The 19,008-nt window shown below is 42.3% G+C and overlaps 1 protein-coding gene across 4 annotated transcripts in view; it reads left to right on the top strand.

Annotated features, from left to right (window-relative positions):
• The window catches only part of thrab (thyroid hormone receptor alpha b), a 151,426-nt gene extending 132,662 nt beyond the window's left edge, over positions 1-18,764 (top strand). For all 4 annotated transcript variants that reach the window (XM_084343034.1, XM_084343033.1, XM_084343035.1 and 1 more), the window contains 3 exons: positions 6,423-6,569; positions 9,234-9,492; positions 10,395-18,764. In XM_084343034.1, the coding sequence (XP_084199160.1) occupies positions 6,423-6,569; positions 9,234-9,492; positions 10,395-10,645 (657 nt within the window). In that variant the 3' untranslated portion in view covers positions 10,646-18,764. The remainder of the gene's footprint in view (positions 1-6,422; positions 6,570-9,233; positions 9,493-10,394) is intronic.
• The last annotated feature ends 244 nt before the right edge of the window (positions 18,765-19,008 follow it).

Raw genomic sequence — 19,008 nt, 5'->3', positions numbered from 1 at the left:
AAAGAAAAGATGAATTTGTGTACTATGTTTCCTGTGATCATTATGTCATCACTCCAACACGATTTGAGACTCGCATTTAGGATTAAAAACACAGTAAGTAGGTCAAGGTTAGTATTTAGGAAACATGTAGTATTACTGTATTAACCTGCTATAAGTTGTGGAAAGCCTGCCTCTACATCCAGCCTGGCACTAACCAGGATTTGAATGATTAGCACACTAACCCTGCTACTGTGAAATACTGTATATAAGCCCTGAGCTGGGTTCATCTGAAAAGGATAAATAGGTCTATTTCACACAAGCTTCACCCACTAACGGGGCTCTGGAGGCTGTAGCCACCGAACCCTGAATATCTAAATTTACATGCTAAGCCTTTTTCAGCCCTGCGGCTATAAACCGGCAGCAGTGACACCGCTCCTCAACACACACCGTACTTCAGCTCACAAATGACTGCTCAGTCGAGGATGACTGTGTTGAATGATGCACTGATTACAGTAAGCTGTGCATCAAGTCAAGCAAAGGACAGCGATGAAGAAAGACAGAAGAGGCAAAGAAATGCAGAGAAAAAGTTCTGGACAAAGAAATGTTTGTTTTTTTCATAAATTGAACAGCCAGTGTGCTGTGTGTGTGTATCAGGCTTAAAAATATATGAAAAACTAGAAAACTACACATTCATAGATACGAGCCACTTTAATACACCTTATTTTTTCATCGGAAATTAACAATTGTCCTATATTGCAGTGTTAAAGAAAGTGTGTCCCTTTATCTGGATCCACACCAAACGTTAATCGGGTCTATTCTGGACCGAGACCCATCCTCCGTCCGAGTTTCATGGAAATCCGGTCGGTAGTTTTTGTGTAATCCTGCTGACAAACCAACAAACCATAAAACCATTTTGTGATTTAAAAGAAATAGCGTGAACTAGGACTATATGAGTACAAGATGATGTTCACGGAAACATTTTCAGGCCTTGTTAAATATCTGGGATGAGAGGGTTTAAATAACAAAAACACCTTCACCAGCACTTTGACCTAAAAGCATCTGTTATATCATTTATTAAAGTCATAAAATGTACTGAAACTTTGACTTGATGCTTCCAAAAGAGCAGATCGTTTTGGGCGTGTTTTCAACAGGACACTGCAGATGTAGCAAATGTAATGACAGGTGCAGACTGTAAAACATTATACTGTTAGATTTATAGATTATAATTATTAGTGGCTTCACAATGAATTGAAATATTATCATAATCGCAATATGGCCAAGTGCAATATCTTAATTCACTCAGTTTGGCTCTCTTTCCAGTCACGCCTTGAGGAAGAGACCATTCAGGCGTTTCTCTCCTATGTGATTTTTTACTCTGACAAGCCCTCATGGCTCGGTGCGAAGTAAACCTGTGTGCTTCCTTTTTTGAAGTTGCAATATCTAAATTACAGCGGCTGTGTTTTTTCTATAAAGGTCAACTGTGTGACAAGAAAGCATTATAATAAAATACTTCAGCGCTGCAGGGATGTCTCGACCTACAAATCTCGTTTCCAGATGTAAGCAAACATGTTCGTTTGGCGCAGACTCCACAAAAGTCGGATCATCGTGATGATTTTAATAGCTCCTTTGCTGAAAATGGAAATTGTGGTGGTCCCTCCCACCAATCATGAATCAAATCAAAATAGTGCAGCTATCATGATGGATTTGTTTTGGGTTGAGTTTGATGTGAGCAGGAAATTCGAGTCTGTTCATGTTCCAGGAAACTTTTTGCGTTTATTTTCTTCTCACGATGTGACCCGTATTCTCCAAGTATCTGCTTTAAGCTGTTAATTGACCACGAACAAATGCCACCCGATCAGCAACCGTTCTGGTTTGTTTGGTACAACAAGAGCCCGGTGGTTTAGATTGTTCACAGTCCCTAAATCAAACAGCAACACTCGCAGTGAAAACCTGCTTCACTCCCGCGTCCTGAACCATTGTAGTATTTGGCCGAATGCAACGAAGCACTCACATCTGTCAGAGTTACGGTTACACAGTGTTCTTCTCCTCAACGCGCTGCGGTCAGGCATCTGGAAACAGCTTACACAGCGATTCGGTTCACACAGCTGTGTGTATGTAAATGTCTGCACATCTGTCGTGAAGTAGTTTCTAATCATTTGTATGAAGGTAAACATTTAAATTCATGGTGATTAGCATGTGTTTGATGCAACAGTCCCAGACTAATATAATAGTAATCACCAACATTCAAGAAGATATAAGACGATGTACATAAAACACATTTTTGTTTATGAACTGACAAAAGAAGAGGAGGGTCTTTCATTTCATGTGCATATGGAATAAATTAGCCTAAATCATCAGGAATGACTGCCAAATTAATTCACTCATACATACTTATATCCAGGATGCTGTTTAACTATCCATTAGTTCTTGCTCATAAAGGTCAGTCCATATTTTTTACGCTCTGGGTCTTTTTGCTTAGTTTTCCAGGCCAAGTGAAGCATAAACTCCACTGGCAGCCTTTTCAAATCACACATATCTCTTATTTTCAATAGGTTGTGACCTCATTAACTTTATCTACAGTCATTTGCTGGCCTGAAATGTTCTCCTCAGCTGTGCGTGGAGGACATATGGTTTCGGTTGAGCGCAGACATTCAAGAACATCAGCATTTTTTTCACAGCATACCTTTAGTGTTGAAGTCATGAGGTGATTGTATCACCTTGTTATGCAGCGCACGGCTCTGTACATTTTTATTTAAGAGATATTATCACCAGATGATTTATATAAATCCGTTGGAAAAATCCAACTCAAATGTCCTCGGAGCGTGTGTGTGTGGGAGTTTTGGCATTAAAGTTGAGCTTGGAAGCCAGAAATTTCAGCAACCTTGAAAAGTAGCCATTAATGTATTAGTATCGATCAATATCTCCATCAATACCCCTGATATCACTTCACAGTTTATGATTTCAGTGTTGTTAAGAGTATCCAGAAGTCATCCCTGAGAAGACGTGAAAATACTGTGGAAAAATATTACTTTGGTAAAAATCGAAGTCACCCATAGTATCTAAAATTAAGTGCTCTGAAGTATCTGAAGTACAAGTAAAAGAAGAAGACCACAAGTCAAAACACAAATATTTTTTTTAATGACGGCATGCACTCGACCTGGCATGGACTCCACAAGTTGGTGCCATACCTGATGACTCATCCCAGGATGATTTGAAGTTTCTTGTGATGTATGTATTTTTCAAAGATTTCAATCAGTAAGTGTAAAAGTAAGCTTCTTTGGCCCTGATGCAGCTAACTTAAGTTATCAGACAACTATAGTGGAGTAAAAAGTCCAACATTTGCCTATAAAATGTAGTGAAATAGAAATATAACGTACAGCAGAAAATGGAAATACCCAATTAAAGTATAAATACTGTGTAGTGTTTTATGTTATTGGACAGTAAGAGTCTGACTTTCTTCACATCTTGTATTTACTCCGGGGCAGTTTCACCACAACCTTTTTCAATATTTTTCTGCTAAAGCACTTAACTTTATTAACTAAAAAAGTATCTTCATCACAAAGTATGATGCATGTAGAAGTCGTAGCACTGTGGTGAAACCATCCATCAGCCAGATTAAAACATATTGGATCTCATTTTTCTTCTCCAGCTCCACTGGAACAAACTTTTCCAGCACTAATCCATCTGATAAAAGGTCGGGAGTTGAAGCTCTCCACATAACTGATGAGACTGCAGGAAAAAAAGTTTCCCCTCTTTTCTCCTCTCGATTTTAACAGCTGCCAATTCACAGTGTGCACCGAGGAGTTCATGTCAAAGTCCAAATATGTCGGGCCTCTTTTTGGACACATCCCGCGCGCTCTCCTTTTTCTTTACGTTACAGAAAACGAGTTTCTTTAGGAGAGCGTATCCCATATTTACCCTCGTGTTATCTCACAACGTTCAGGCTCCCTAACCGACCAGCCTCCAGCTCTGCCTGTTTACTGTAGCCAAGTGTTTTCCCTCGATGGTTTTGCCCAGATGGCCATGTAGTTAGTAAACAAACATTAACAGTTGCAAGAAAATCATGTTAGTCTATATGAAGCCCCCACAGGCCCGAGACATTCACGAATATACAGTAAACCCGAGCGCAGCATAATCACATACAAACACATTTCTGTAATTGCTCTGTGGAAGTGTCACAGCTCCAGCAACACTCACAGTACTGAGACTAAATTTCTCATCAAGTTTTATTAGATGATTTATTTTAGATTATTGTACTTAAAGCGTTATTTCTGCAACATTAAGAAAAAGAAATTCTCACATGACTTTCGTGCAGTTAGTTTTAGTTATTTGTCCACGTTGTGAGACGTCTGTCTGGCATTTCTGCAGCCACACCAGCGCAATGGAGTTCAATGGATTTTTGTTTGCACTGAAAAATGACATTTGAAAATTTTGTTTTTAAAAAACGTTAACAGCAGAATCTGTCCTCATTAATCTGGGTGATCCACAGACTTCATCATCAACAGTTTTTTACTACAGTCTACCAACGAAATAGTTTAAGTTTAATCTACTACAAGGAGGGTTTTTAACTGGTTATGAAAAAGTCTCTACATACAGCAGGCAAACGAGACCGACAGCGAGAAAGTGAACTTTTTCCTGTTTAGCTTTTCTTGCACGCAGACTGGGAGAGCCTGTGTTTACATTTTCCCAGGCAAAGTTACAGTGAGTAGTTGAAAAGAAGCAGTAGAGTATATTTTTCTTTTCATAATGTTATTTTTGACATTGTGTTTTGTGGTTTTGAGGGTGGAAACAGTGCCACTTCTGTCCACAGGGGCCTCCAAAATCAACAAAACATCAGTCGGTTGTAGTAGCTTTAAACAAAACACCCTGCTGATGAAAACAAATCTATCTGTGTGACTCAAGGAGAAGTTTTGGGATGATGTTGGTATACAACTCAACAAAATAACAAAGGTCTCAAAGCGGATATGTTATGTATTCTCTCTTCAGAGACGATATTTGTCACTTGTGACTCTCGGCTGAACCTTTGTCTTGTAATTTGTTTCCATTCTTCTTCATATCAGAGCGTGGCGTGCGTTCAGCAGCTCTGAACCTCAGATGCTCTCTCCACGTCTCTCCGGAGAGATATTTATTCACCACCGAAATGAAAAATGCCACTGAGACCTCCACCAGCGAAGCCGAGAGGCTTTGTTTTGGCTCTTGCATGACACCGGTTGCAGTCCATCAAAGTTATTATCATGATTAAGATTGCGCTGATTCACGCAGTCCCTCTCCCTCTGGATTGTGATTGATGGCTCCTCGTGTGAGGTGATTATTTCTACACTTTTAAACTCATCCCGTTTACCGTCGAAGCCCCAGCCAGAATAAATGACTCCGGCCTCGACACTCGCTTTATTCCAGTGGAGCGTGAAACAATATTCTTCATAGTCAGAGCCACGATTCGAACAAATCTGTAAACATATGTATTACTGACATTACAGTTTCCCCCCTACACACACTGCAGTCCTCCTCTACGCAACCGCTATCCGTCCGGTGACATGTCCCATTGCTTCCACAGAGCACAATCTGCCGACTTTATCTAGATAAATTGGTTTTAATTTGTCTCCCAAGGCGAGCGAGTGCTTTGTAGAGGAGGAAAAAAAGGCTATAAAACCGTTAAAAACTCTTTTCTTTCCTCTGTTATATTTCACTCTAAGCCCTACACCGCTCTTATCGATTCTCCTTTAATCTTGTTTTACTCTTTTGTGCTCTTCAAGAACACACACACACACTCGGCTGTAAGTTGTTCTGATATAATCTATTGTCATATCGTGTACCACACTCAACTTTTCTATTTTCAGCTCAGCTCAATGCTCTCCTCTCTCACTCTGCCATGGTGTACAGTATGTGCCTTAAAGTTAAATTAAAAGATGAGGCTGTAAAATAATCTGTATGTTCCTTATCGTCACAAAACCCCATGAAAAGACCAAAAGCAACAATTACAGCTGCAATGATTAATGGTTAATCGTTAGGTGTCACCTATTAAATTAATCTGTTTCTCAGATTCCAGCTTCTTAAATGTCGTTATTCTTTGGTGACTTAGTTCTCTATGACAGTAAACTGAATATCTTTATGGAACGGGATGTAAATTTAAATACATTTCTTTATTTGAACCTCGGCTGCCTTAACAATTGATTGTAGGGTAATCATTTATAACGTATGAAATATGTTTCAACCGCTGACGTTAAGTGTGATGCAAAATCAGACTAGGCAACATTAGGAGTTAAGAGCAAAGGTGAACCCTTGGTGAAGGAATCAGTTCATTGTTGTCTTTTCTGCCTTTGTTGACAAGAATAAAAGCTTTATATACTTCAGCTCATCCTCACATCGGACTCCTTTTGCTCACGTCTGACGTCAGGTTTGACTCTGTTCTCTAATCAGCCTCCCACGTCTCTGTCCCCATGTAGCCAGACAAAATCGGCCAGTCCCCGGTTGCCCCCACGTCAGATGGAGACAAGGTGGACCTGGAGGCCTTCAGCGAGTTCACCAAGATCATCACTCCTGCCATCACCCGTGTCGTCGACTTTGCCAAAAAACTGCCCATGTTCTCTGAGGTGAGTGGAGGTTAATGGTTTTCAGGTTCAGAGTGGGAGTCTGACAGATGCGAAGAACACACAGCGGAGCGGCCGCCAAGCTTCTGTCGTCCTGTGAATGTGCGTGAGATAGTCGAGGAAATGTGTGATTTAGGAGGTGAATTTGTCGAGCAGAATAATCAGTTTATCTGAATGAGGAGGACCACAGAGACACGTGAAACAAGAGTTATGCAATAATCTGAAATTTCGGCCTTGAAATGTCTTTAATATGATTTTGACAGGTCTTAATTTGAATTGATTGGATTATTAAATTGACCTCAGTCTGGCTTTAAGATGAAGCTGTAACAAAAGTACAAAACGAAACCAACAAGGAACCAATAATCGTTTCTATATCGGAGCACAGCCAGCTAATGATGATGAATTACTACTCTTTCAGCTGTGGGTCAGCAGAAAAGCATAAACGGGAACCTACTTATTAAAAAAATAATTGCTCCGCAGCGCCTCTAGTTTTCAAAACCTCACGCGGGGCACCTTTACCATCAGGAATATCACTAAAATGCAACTCGGGTAGCAGTCTTAAATTAAACTTGCAGAAGCCCTGTTTCTGAATCACTCTGATCATTTACATTTCGCTGCAGCGCTCACGATGTACGTCTGGCTCTCGGAAAATGAAACCCAGAAGCAGCTTTTGTTGCTGGCGACAATCACAGAAGCACTTCTGCTCCTGTCTGCCCCGCCTTAATTAGCAACATGTAATCATGTTTCTTGTCTCTGCGTGCTCATAATGAGACCTTGTGTGATTGGATAATTATCAGGGTAGCAGAGTTACTGTCTAGTGGGGACGGCCGCAGTGTGTATATAGAGATACGAGTCTAACTTCTAACTCGAGCTGTAACCCGTTACAGATTTTGAGAACCATAAATCACAGATACTTTTTTAATCAGCGTGTGTAACAAAAAAAGTAAAATTCATTCAGTTTGTTTCTATTATCAGACAATCATTACTATAATGATGGATACTAGTATTCAAATGAGTGTAAATTAGAATAGATTCCTCATACTGCTGCTGGATTTTCTATTAATTTTAGAGATGAGGAAACTAAACAGCGGCAGATAAGGAAATTTTAGCATTCCAGACAGTGATAATCAGTCATGTTTAACGTGTTATCTTATAGTCCCGATACAATAGATCATATGGCGAAAAGCAGCCCTTCTTAATCTGATGAAAGAGGTGCAGGGAGATCTGTTCACTGCGGGTGAATTGCTGATATGAATGCAAATTCACCAAGCCACTAAAAATTAAGCGTACCCTGCAGGTAAGACAAATCAAGCCAATGAATGCCAATTAATCTACTCAGCAGTCGAGAGCAGCGGACTAAGAAACACGCTTATATTAAGGTGAGATTTAATTCGGCACATCAGAGTCTGTAGATTTAATCAAATGGGTTTCAACCGGGAGATTCTTAATATCCATGTAAATCAGGGGCGTGTTAGTCATAATCTGTGTTCATCAGCGGAAAAACATGTCCGCCTCTTTTCAATCCATCTTCATGTTTCTCTCCCGCCCTGGCTCTTTTGTTTCTTCATAACTGTTCCCTCTGATTCCTCCCTCCCTTCATTTGTTTTACTGAATCCCCCTCTTTAAAGCGTAATTCCAGTCTTTTACATCTCGGGGTAATCACCAAACCTGATTGTTGAGAGCTAAGAATACGGCAACACAACGATCGTGTCCAACAACAACAAGCAGTCAGACAGTCAGACTGCGTGTAATTAAGTGGAATTATCCTTTAAGATTTGGGATTGTGTTTATTTTCGTTGGACGTATCCGCTCCTGAAAAAAGACTTTCTGATGGAGGAATTTTGGATCCTCTGCATGTCGCCGCATTACCGAGCGCTGCATCAACAGCCATGTGTAATGTTTACAGTGCGGTGAACTGAGGCGAGCGCTAACAAGTGTGGGCTTAGCATCACGTAAACAACAACAACAAGGCCACAGTTGTATTCATAATACTTAAGAGTATCAGCTGATGCTAAACATCCATCTCAAGTGAGGTCAAGTGTAAAAATCGTGTTTTTCTCTCTGGAGGAAGTGTGTGAGCGCTCCGGAGGATTTTATTTTGCCTTTTGTTTAAAAGACACATCTGTTTCTTTTGTTTGTTTTGTTTTTTGGAGAGAAAATTTGGCCGGGTTCATGATTTTTCCTTAATTTTTCTCTAAACATCTACTAGTGAATGGCAAGATAGAAGGAAAAATGTAAATATTATCCACCTTTGGACCAAAATATACCTCATGATTCTACAAATTACTAGTTGGGAAAGCCAACATATGCTGAAAATAAGTTTTTTTTTGCATTTGCTATATTTATCTATATATATATCCCCAAATATGGAACATGGATTTTTGGTTCCATTGTTTTTATGTCATATTTATTGTTTTTTTTTCAAAGTCCTGTGCAAATAAAGTAATTATTAGAGTCACTACTATAAATGACAGATGTAAGCTGACATGCTTATGACGCCATTAGCTCCGCTATACTCTAGTTGCTGTAGCCTGCTCCGTCGCTACAGTTGCTCCTCCCTACAGCTCTGACAAAACAATTATTGCATCGTCCAAACTGTGTTAATTTTCTAATTATTCAGAGAAAGAATAACCCTGCATTAACATGAAACATTTTTTTTTCCATCAGTTACCTTGTGAAGACCAGATCATCCTGTTAAAGGGCTGCTGCATGGAGATCATGTCTCTCCGAGCCGCCATGCGCTACGACCCGGAGAGCGAGACGCTGACGCTCAACGGGGAGATGGCCGTGAAGCGCGAGCAGCTGAAGAACGGCGGGCTGGGCGTCGTGTCGGACGCCATCTTCGATCTGGGCAAGAGCCTGGCACAGTTCAACCTGGACGACACGGAGGTGGCGCTGCTGCAGGCCGTGCTGCTCATGAGCTCAGGTTGTTCTTGATTTAGGAACTTCTTTTATAAAAACTGCATGCCTTCACTTCTGTGCTGCTCATAACACTGGTAGTGCAGGAGTTAATGTAATGTAAATGTAAATTTTCAGTCTTCTTTGTCCTTGGAGACACACACCCACCACAGTCCATATTCCTAGTCATTACCCGCTTCTTTGCAAAGTATATATTGTAAAGCTATTGTGAATCAAAATGTAATTACGGCGCAAAGATAAAAGTCTGCATACATATTCTGTGTTGAAAGGAGGAAATCTAAAGCTCATCCTAAATTTGATTAAAGAGCCTTCACTCGTTGTAAAAACTCTCACATATTTTGATTTTAGGACGCATGTCACATAATACGCTCAAGGTTTTGAAATAACGAGAGGATGTGTGTAATTCTGGGTTCTTGTTATTTAAAAAGTAAGGAAAATATCAAATAAAGTTTGTGCAAATTAAGTATGAGATAAGATATGCATTTTTCTTAAGGTCGGTGGCACCAGCACTTAAAACCTGCTTCATTTGACAGAGCGCTGATTTCATTTCGCCGCCTTTTGAGGGAACGTTGTTAATTGTTGCTTTTGTTAATTAGAAGTACATAATAACGTATCCAAAAGGACTCAGACTTGATTAGTGAATTTCATGTAGCATTTGGGATAATTAAAAATTCAGCAAAGCCCAAACCACCAGCACGCTCAGTAATGCACAATGGTAATTGTCCATAATAACACACGATAGAGTTCACTGAGCTGACTGAAGGTCACATTTTCATGCCAGAATGTTGACATTTAGACATAATTACAGTGTGTTGATGATTGCTTGTGCACTCACTTTTCAATCCTCTTCCTCCTTCCACCTTCTCCCGTCTCTCCTCCTCACCCTTCGCCGACCCTCCCCGTCACCAGACCGCTCTGGCCTGACCTGCATGGACAAGATCGAGAAGTGCCAGGAGACCTACCTGCTGGCGTTTGAGCACTACATCAACTACCGCAAGCACAACATTCCCCACTTCTGGCCGAAGCTCCTGATGAAGGTGACAGACCTGCGGATGATCGGGGCGTGCCACGCCAGCCGCTTCCTCCACATGAAGGTGGAGTGTCCCAACGAACTCTTCCCTCCGCTCTTCCTGGAGGTCTTTGAGGACCAGGAGGTGTGAAACACAGTTGCCGCCATGCAAAAGGAAGTGGAAGTTGGGGCAAACTGGGAGATGGGAAGGGCCATCGTTTTTATAGGGGAAGGATGGAGGGAGAGTCCTCTCGGCAGGAATCTGCATTTCTCCGACATCACATTTACAGTATGTGGTTTCAAAACTGGAAGCAGCGATCACAGAAACAACACACCAGCAACAGGAGAGTCAAGCAAACAGAGGATTTTGTTTTTTGAACACCCTCTCCTCCACCTCTTTCTCCTCCTTTTACTTACCCCTGTTTTAAAATCCGTGTGGGGGCCCTTCTGTCTGAGCATGATGTCTTATCTAGTAAGAGTTGTAGCCATTTGCCAAGACACGTACACAGATACACACAACACACACGTACACAGACAGACACACACTGAGCCACAGCCTGTTCCACCTCAGTTCTTCAGAGCGGCGTTCTTCGCAGGGGTCCGTCTCCCCCGTTCTGGGGGGAACAGATTTACACATTTTGAAGCCCATGTTTTCCAGCTGTCACGCTGGCCAGCACCTCTCAGTATTATTTCTGAATCACTCTTCAGGCAGAGATTCAGAAAACACGGTCATCGGTGACATATTATTGCTCACAGTCATGCAGGCACACACAATCAGCAAAACACTGCGCGTTGATATATTCAGCAGATGCTTTAGGCATTTCTCTGGTGTATAATGGCTCGTGGTCATAAAGCGGAGCTACCAGACCTAGTTCATTATCAATTCCTCAACTCAATCTGAGCCGTTACAGCTGTTTATGAAGCTCCTTCCTCTTAGATCCCAGTGAAACCGGTGCTATATTTATACAAGGCTACTCCAGTTTTATGAAATTGTGTTGTCTACCTTCGGAAAAAAAAACACGTGCAGACCATGGCTCCATATCTACCTTCATTTGTGTCATTGGACCGGCTCCTGTGACATACAGTGCACATGCAAAAACACACACACACACACACATATGAGCAGACTTGCCTTGTCATTGCCCATGCTGCTTGTGCCAGCAGCCTACTGTCTTGTGAATGACAATTAAGTCCCTCTCTCTCTCCAAGGAGTTACTGCATTGAGGGAGTGAAAGAAAGAAAGAAAGCAAGAAGGGAGGAGAGGAGAGAAAGGGGGGAGAGTTACTTGGAATAGGAAGAGAGGGGAGGAGCAGAGATAGAGAGAGGGGATAAGATTTAATAGGTGGATTGTAGATCCAGAGCCAAGAGTCGGAAGTAAATCTCCCACATGCAGCCGGTAAGGAGGTTTTGAATAGCAGCAACCAGCAGCAAGACGGCAAAGCTCATCTTACACACACACACACACACACACACACTTTCTCTCTATATCTGTGTCTCACACACACACACACACACACACACACACAAACACATAAACATGAAAACACACATCACCTCAAAGTAACGTGAATGCCTCATTTTACTGTATATGATATACAGCCCTAACCTGCAGGGTTTGTTCAGAGTCCACTCCTCACGGACTCAGCTCAGTGTGGCCCCTCCAGGCTTCCATACACATTTGCCTTTTTTTACCATGGGCAGTCACTGAGAGCAGGCAAATGCCAAGAAGGCTACCATTTACCTCAAAGTGGACACACCCCCAGGCTGGGGCAGCAATACTGCCCCTGTGGTGTCAGGCACTACCTCACCTCTGTGGACACAGGGCAGCTGCCCACAGCCTACACACAGACATACACCATTCAAGTTGGCGCATGTGTAGATTAACACACAACTGTGCATAATTTTTTTGCCTATAGGTGCACACTTGTAGTCATGGAAAAGACAAAACACTCACGGCATACAACACACACACACCCTCAGTGCTATCACTTGGTTGAAATGAAATACCACTGAAGACAGGAGGGCCAGCCATCCCCCTGGAACGTGTCACCTGCTCCAGGGAATGGTACCCATTACATTCGGGTTATCTCTTTTTGTTATATGGGACCAAGTGTCATCTTTTTCAAATTTGGATTTACCAGTTTCTGTCAAAACAGAAAATCGACTCACGGAAGCGACGAAAGGACAGTGTGGATGTGCAGCCCAGCTAACGCCCATCGCAGCATGCGGCGGGAGGATGGATACCGGAGGATAACTGAGAGCCAGTGGTGGCCACGTCCGCTGAATTAGCATGCACAGAAAGGGCGGTTTTCCTTCTGCATCATGGCGATCTTCCACAGTACATTTACGATGACTGCCACTGGATCTTGTATCAGTAATCCCAATGAAATAAGCTTTCTCTCGTGCATGGACAGTGCATTAGACGTAAGAAAGGTGGAATGTTCTCGACCTGAAATGAGGCAACTCAAAAGCTCTTTAAGCGTCACTCACTTTACCAATGCTCACCACTATTGCAGTAATATCTCACCGCGGATATCCATGGCAGATATCGTAGTGTACTAGCCAAATGACCATTCAAGAATGTAGATTTGATCATAAAGCCCGCTCTGTTCATTCCAATTCTGGGGGCCAAGCCAAATCTAACTGGGTTTACCACTCTTACGAGAAGAGAATGGAAGATAAAGAGAGACTAAGAAAAATCTATTTTATATTCAATGCCAAGCAGTAGTTCATACTGGGCACTTGTACAGGAAGGGTAATCTGCAGCCCTCAGAAGTACCTAAGCAGAGTAACGTGTGGCAGGGATCACGGGGCGTCGTCGCGGATGGCCGAGCCTCACTTTCTTCAACGTCTGGAGCGGTGCCGATCGGAGGGAGGAGAGAGGAACTGGAGCGCCATGTTCAGGCAGAATGGCGGAGTCTGGTCTGACTCCCCTCCACAAACATCATCCCCCACTTCCAGAGATCCATCACCTGCCCTGCCTTACCCTACCCTACCACAATGAGCCTAGCTCTGACTGAAATGTACCCCGTCACCATTAAAAACAGGCCCCCACCCAGCCAGGCTGGTGTTAGAGTGGAGTTTTTGCACTACTGTAGCAGTCCTCCCTTCAGCCCCTAATCATTAAAGTTTAACCTACACCCCTTGTTGGATTAATCAACGTCCCTGCTGCTCTGTGTAAAACAGAGCAGTTTGGGAGTATTTGGCTGCTCTGTGTAACAGAGGCTGGCAGCCGCAGTGGGCTCAGTCCCAAACCTGTCCCCTTGTCAGTATTAGACCAACAGCACATGACCCTCGCCCCCGTAACCGACCCGACCCGACCAGGGGTGGAGACAGAGCCCTGCGTAGGAGGGTAGGAGGGCTGTGTTGCACTTAACCATTCTTCTTTTAGGAACTCATTTTCCCATCATCCTTCCTATAGCAGCCCTGTGACATTTCAAATCCAGAGCCCTCCCTTCCATCATCACCCTCTCTCCCCCTCTACCCTAGCTGTCGTGCCCACTCGCCGCCGAGTGGGACTCCCTCCACCCCTAGTTTGACCCAGAATCATTGACAAATCAAACGGGATCCAGGCTTCTCCCTTGTCAGACAAGGCTGGCCATAACTGCCCTTTACAGAGGCGCCACCGGATGAATGTGAACGGCAAAAAAAAAAAGCAGCAGCAGCAGCACCGTCGCGAACGAGAGACTTTGAGCGCGAGAATGTGAGGATGTGAGAGAAGAAGAAGAACGCATGGGACAGGAAACAAAAAGCTGAGGGCCTCAAACCCTCACTGCCATCATTGACATGGGCGAGAGAGGGTGATATGGCCGGTTGTAGAGACGATGTTAACGAACACTCGGGGGGGAAGGGGAGACGGCGATGTCGGGGATATGTACGGTCTCCCCTTCAGTTCCCAGAAACAACCCCATATTTGCCCCCCCGCTCCCATGCCAGCTGACAACCCCAAATGTCCCCCCTTCAGCTCCCTCCAAAAAGGATAACCACCTCCAAAGGATCGAGAAAAAAGAGATCCCTTATTCCAGAGATGCAGGTTTGGAGTCCGAACACGTCTTTGTAAAAGAACTGAAAAAGAGAAAAAAAAAACCTTATTGATGTCCTTTGTTCTCGTGAGCTGACTGGGTATGTGTGTTTGACAGAAGGGGTTATAATGCTGCTTTACCTTCTGAGTCTGATTTAGATTAAGAAAAAAAAAAAAGATATATGAAATGATTATAAATCCATAAAACAAAAATGAAAAGAGATGACTTTTAAAAAGAAAAAAAAGACTCCTGAACAAAAATGATTGGAGATTTTTTTTTTTGTTTTTTTCATTTTATTATTGTTTTCTTATTTTTTTTTTCTGTTTGTTTTTTGAAGCTTAAACTGCTCTGTGTAAAAAAAAAAAGGAAAAAAAAACAGCTGTAGTCACTTTTTGACCATGCGTGCAGTGTAACATAGAAAAATATTTCACTTCTTTTTCACATCTATAGTTTGTGTTGATAAGCCAACTGATCTGTTTGTCTGTGTGTCTGTCCAGCTGTCCGTCCCCCCGCCCCCCCCCCCCCTTTTATCAGGAGGTATTTACAAAAACCAACAAAACAGGAATTTCTTTTTTTTATATTTTGTTTCTTTTTTTAATGAAAATACAACTTTGGAGAAAAAAAAAAAACCTAAACAGGAAAAATAATGCAACAGAAACTGAAAATACAGAAGAAGAAAAAAAAGAGAAAAGAAAAAAAAAAAACTGAAACAATCTTGTCATACCTCACACAACACAAAACTCAAAGGAACTTGGGAGGAGTCATATTTTGCAGGCACATGTGAAAGTTCAGAGATGCATATATAGATTTAAAAAAAAAAAAAATGTATATGTTAAGATAATATGTGCTTGTGTGTACGCATCAGTAGAAGTTACAAAAGGACTCTTTCCCTCAAGCTTTTGTGCTCTCTATCTTATCGATTTGGTTTCTCGGATTGATGGGAGATGCAACGCGAACGTGAGATGTTAGAGATCATCTGCTAATGTGAGCACTTCTCCAACTTAAAGGCACAGTTTGTAAGACGGTAAACTCAAAATGTGAATGGCCCAGAGACTGAGGGATTAAGACTTTTGTAATGGCTGAGTGTTTTATGGTATTGAATGTAGCTGACAGGAGGGGGCTGGACCTGAGCCCGGCACCCACAACCTAACTTCCACACACCAGCAGAAAGGATAGTGGTGTCACATAGACGTTACAAACAAACCAACAAAACTGAGAATATATATTGCCCGTCTGCAAGGTGCAATACTATGTTACGTATTTTTCTATGTTTTTTTTCTGTTTTTATTTTCATTTCATTTTACATTTTTATTTTGGCCATAACCAAGGATGTAAATACAAAAAAAAAAAACATACCACACTCGAGATTTATCGCAACAGAGTAAATTTTAACCGCTCCATCCCTCACTGTCATGTAAGAGGAAAAAAAAAAGAGTAATGTGTAATGCTTCGTACATTTGTATGTGTGCACTCTCTCACACGTGCATGCCGATCCATATTCAAGTGCCCCGTGACATTAATCATAAACCCTGTGCCTCTTCTTTGTTTGCAAAGAGATAGATTCGTACCCCTCATACTCTCACAACAGGACACGCTACACATGAATGCCTATTGTTGTGCGTGTGTGTGTGTGTTCATCTATGGAAACGGCGTTCAGTTTATTCCAAACTATCGGTGTGAGTGTTGCCAGCAGCCACAGTGGCTGAAGATTAGGAAGGCAGCGTGGGTTAGTCTTGTTGGATTAAGTGGGAGGCGGGGGAGGGAGAAACGAGTAGAAACATAAGCAAGTTATTATTAGGCTTGATTGTCGGCTAACTTGGCTGCAGCACACCCACATTATAGTTGGAAAAAGTCCAAAATGGATTCCCCCATTTGTCCACCACCCCAGAAGCCAGCCTAAAAAACCTCGCAAGCTAAGATTCAAGAAAAATTATTAATTAGAAACCTGAACCAGTTTACAACAAAGGCTCCATTTACACTTTCAGGTCTCTTGTATCCAGATAAAATCAAGACGTGATTTTAAGATTCTTTGTTTACACTAAGCCGCAAAAATGTGAGTCCATGACCCAGACAGCAGAACCGAACCGGGGAAGAAGAACGCCTGCACGCTCGCAGTTTGGTTACAATATATAACAGTTAGCAAAAACACCTAGCTAGCTAACAATGCAACATTTCAGCATAACTTTAGCTATCGTTTGTGCAGGGGGCGGAGCTATCGACCTTATTCCTAGCCGCCATGACACCTTGCGCCCCGTCACTTGACCAGAAGTGGCGTTTTCCACGGTTACGGGACGCTAATCCTCGTTCATAGAGCGATCGGTATTCTGTATCAATCATTCACGAAGATCAAGGTTAGCGACTCTATCGTGTGTACTACTAACACTATTATTACTGCTTAGCGCACCTAGCTAATGCTTCTACAACCTTGAAAGTGCCGCCAGTCCGACAGTTATTACAAGATTTTGTTACTTACACTAGTTCTGACGAGCACCGCTATTAAGTATTTAAGTATGCATAAGTACTGCCCATTATGGTTTCCACAGTAACCTCCGCATTGACGTGCCCAGGAAACTCATGGATAGAGGCAGTGATAGCTGACCAAGTTACGTAACCTGATTTCAAAAACAACTTGAAAGCGTCTTGGATGCATTTGAACTTGACTTCTTGAGGTCCAGCAGCTATCTGATCCACCCAAGACTACATGTATTGAAGTGTAAATGGAGTCTTAGATGATTATGAGAGTTTGAACTGAGCACCGTATTTATTTTCAGCTCTGACTGCTTAGAAGCTGAAAGTAATTTGGGGTCTATAATGACACCCCTAACTCAAGCAAATTGCATTTTATAGACCACAACAAGCAAAGCGAGGGTTTCAGGGCTGGCTTTGCGGGGGCTTCCGAGCCCATCCCTCCTATAATATTATCCTGGGTTTATTCTCACATGTTGACACATTGGACAAGGGTGGAGATTGTCTGTGATGTTTTATGGTTTTTATGGTTGTGTTTGGTCCCCCCCTATGCCAAATGTAGAGTTTGTGAAGACATGCAAGTAGCAAGATGTCTATGCAATTTCCCTCCAGCTCCCTTCGAAAAGACGAGCTCGACGCAACAACAAACGAGCAGGTTCTTGCTTCTGAAATCAAATTCGGCTCAGAGGTTCTTGACGTGACCTGGAGACCCTTGCTACTCCTGTGTGGGCGAGGGTCAGGCCTTTAGCCCGGCTCACCGGCTGGTCCTCAGGGTCGGTAACTGTTCACAGTAGCCCAGGTCTCGGAGAACAAGTAGGAGGGGTACTGGGGATGTTGTGGAGAATAAGGATTCTACGAGATGTGCTGTTTTTTGTAAACTGCTCAGAAAGTGGTGTGTGTGTGTGTGTGTGTGTGTGTATGTGTGTGTGGATGTATATGTGTGTTGTTTGGTAGTTTGGGTGCGATGCTCTCAGCGTTCGGTGGGTTGAAGCCACAGATCCTCAAATTCCAAGATTTATACGAGCCCCTAAATTCAATCCCTCTGCTACATGTGTGTGAAGCTTTAATTTTTCTACCCTGCGACCAAGTTAATGTAACTTTTAAGAGTATTCTGGTTGGTTGATGTCCGTCAGTGGGGAAACACATCGCATAAGCAAGTTTACTTAACCCGTCACCTCTGCTTGTGAGATGTGAGGAAAGGATTTTTAAAAAATCTGCATCACCCCACTGAGAACGTCTCCAACCCGACCCGACCCGACCTGACCATCAATTGTACTTAAGCACTTAACTAAAAATGCACTTTGAGCGGCCCGACCCAAGCCACGTCTTTGGTTTTTTCAAAATAAAAGATTTAAATTGCACCCAAGCCTTTTTCCAACATTTAATTTACATTTTTCCAACGTTTAATGTTTTTTAAATGAGTCGAACCCCAAAAAATAAATAGAGTTCCAGCCTTTAGGCACAAAGACGTTAAATGACCGATTATAAAGTTTACAATTATTTTTTAATGAAGTGCAATAAGCGAGTGAGTGAACCTTTTGGCGTATTTCTCGCCTCATCGGATCTTATTTATACATTTGTGGGGAAAAAACAATAATCTCATGATTGCTTTTTAAAAACGCGCCCACCTGTGAGAGCATCGGCTCGGCCCGCTGCAAACACACACACACACGCACACACACACACACAAGCACAGAGCACTTCTTGTGACTGGGTAAAGGAAGCTATTGAAGGATTCTCTCAGGTAAAAGAACATTTTCTAATAAATGATGATGAACCTTAGATGAAAAATATTGTTAGCTCATCTTTTTTTTGTCTTCTCCATTTACAATCAAGCAATGTACCTTTTTTTTTTCCTGTGTCAGATTGAAAAGACGTCCAGGTTTCAACGATTTGGATCAATTTGAGTCCATCTCAGCCACAAAGAATAATGCCCTCACTGCTTTCTTAACCCTGAATGAAACGTATTCCCTCGTGTGTGGAGGCGGGAGAGTGTTGTGTCCGTCTGTTGTTTTTGTTTGATTGG

The sequence above is a fragment of the Pagrus pagrus genome, assembly GCF_965226575.1.
Source record: "Pagrus pagrus genome assembly, chromosome: 21".
NCBI classification, from domain to species: Eukaryota; Metazoa; Chordata; class Actinopteri; order Spariformes; family Sparidae; genus Pagrus; species Pagrus pagrus.
The sequence above is the reverse complement of the archived record's forward strand: the minus strand, read 5'-3'. Positions and strand labels throughout refer to the sequence as shown.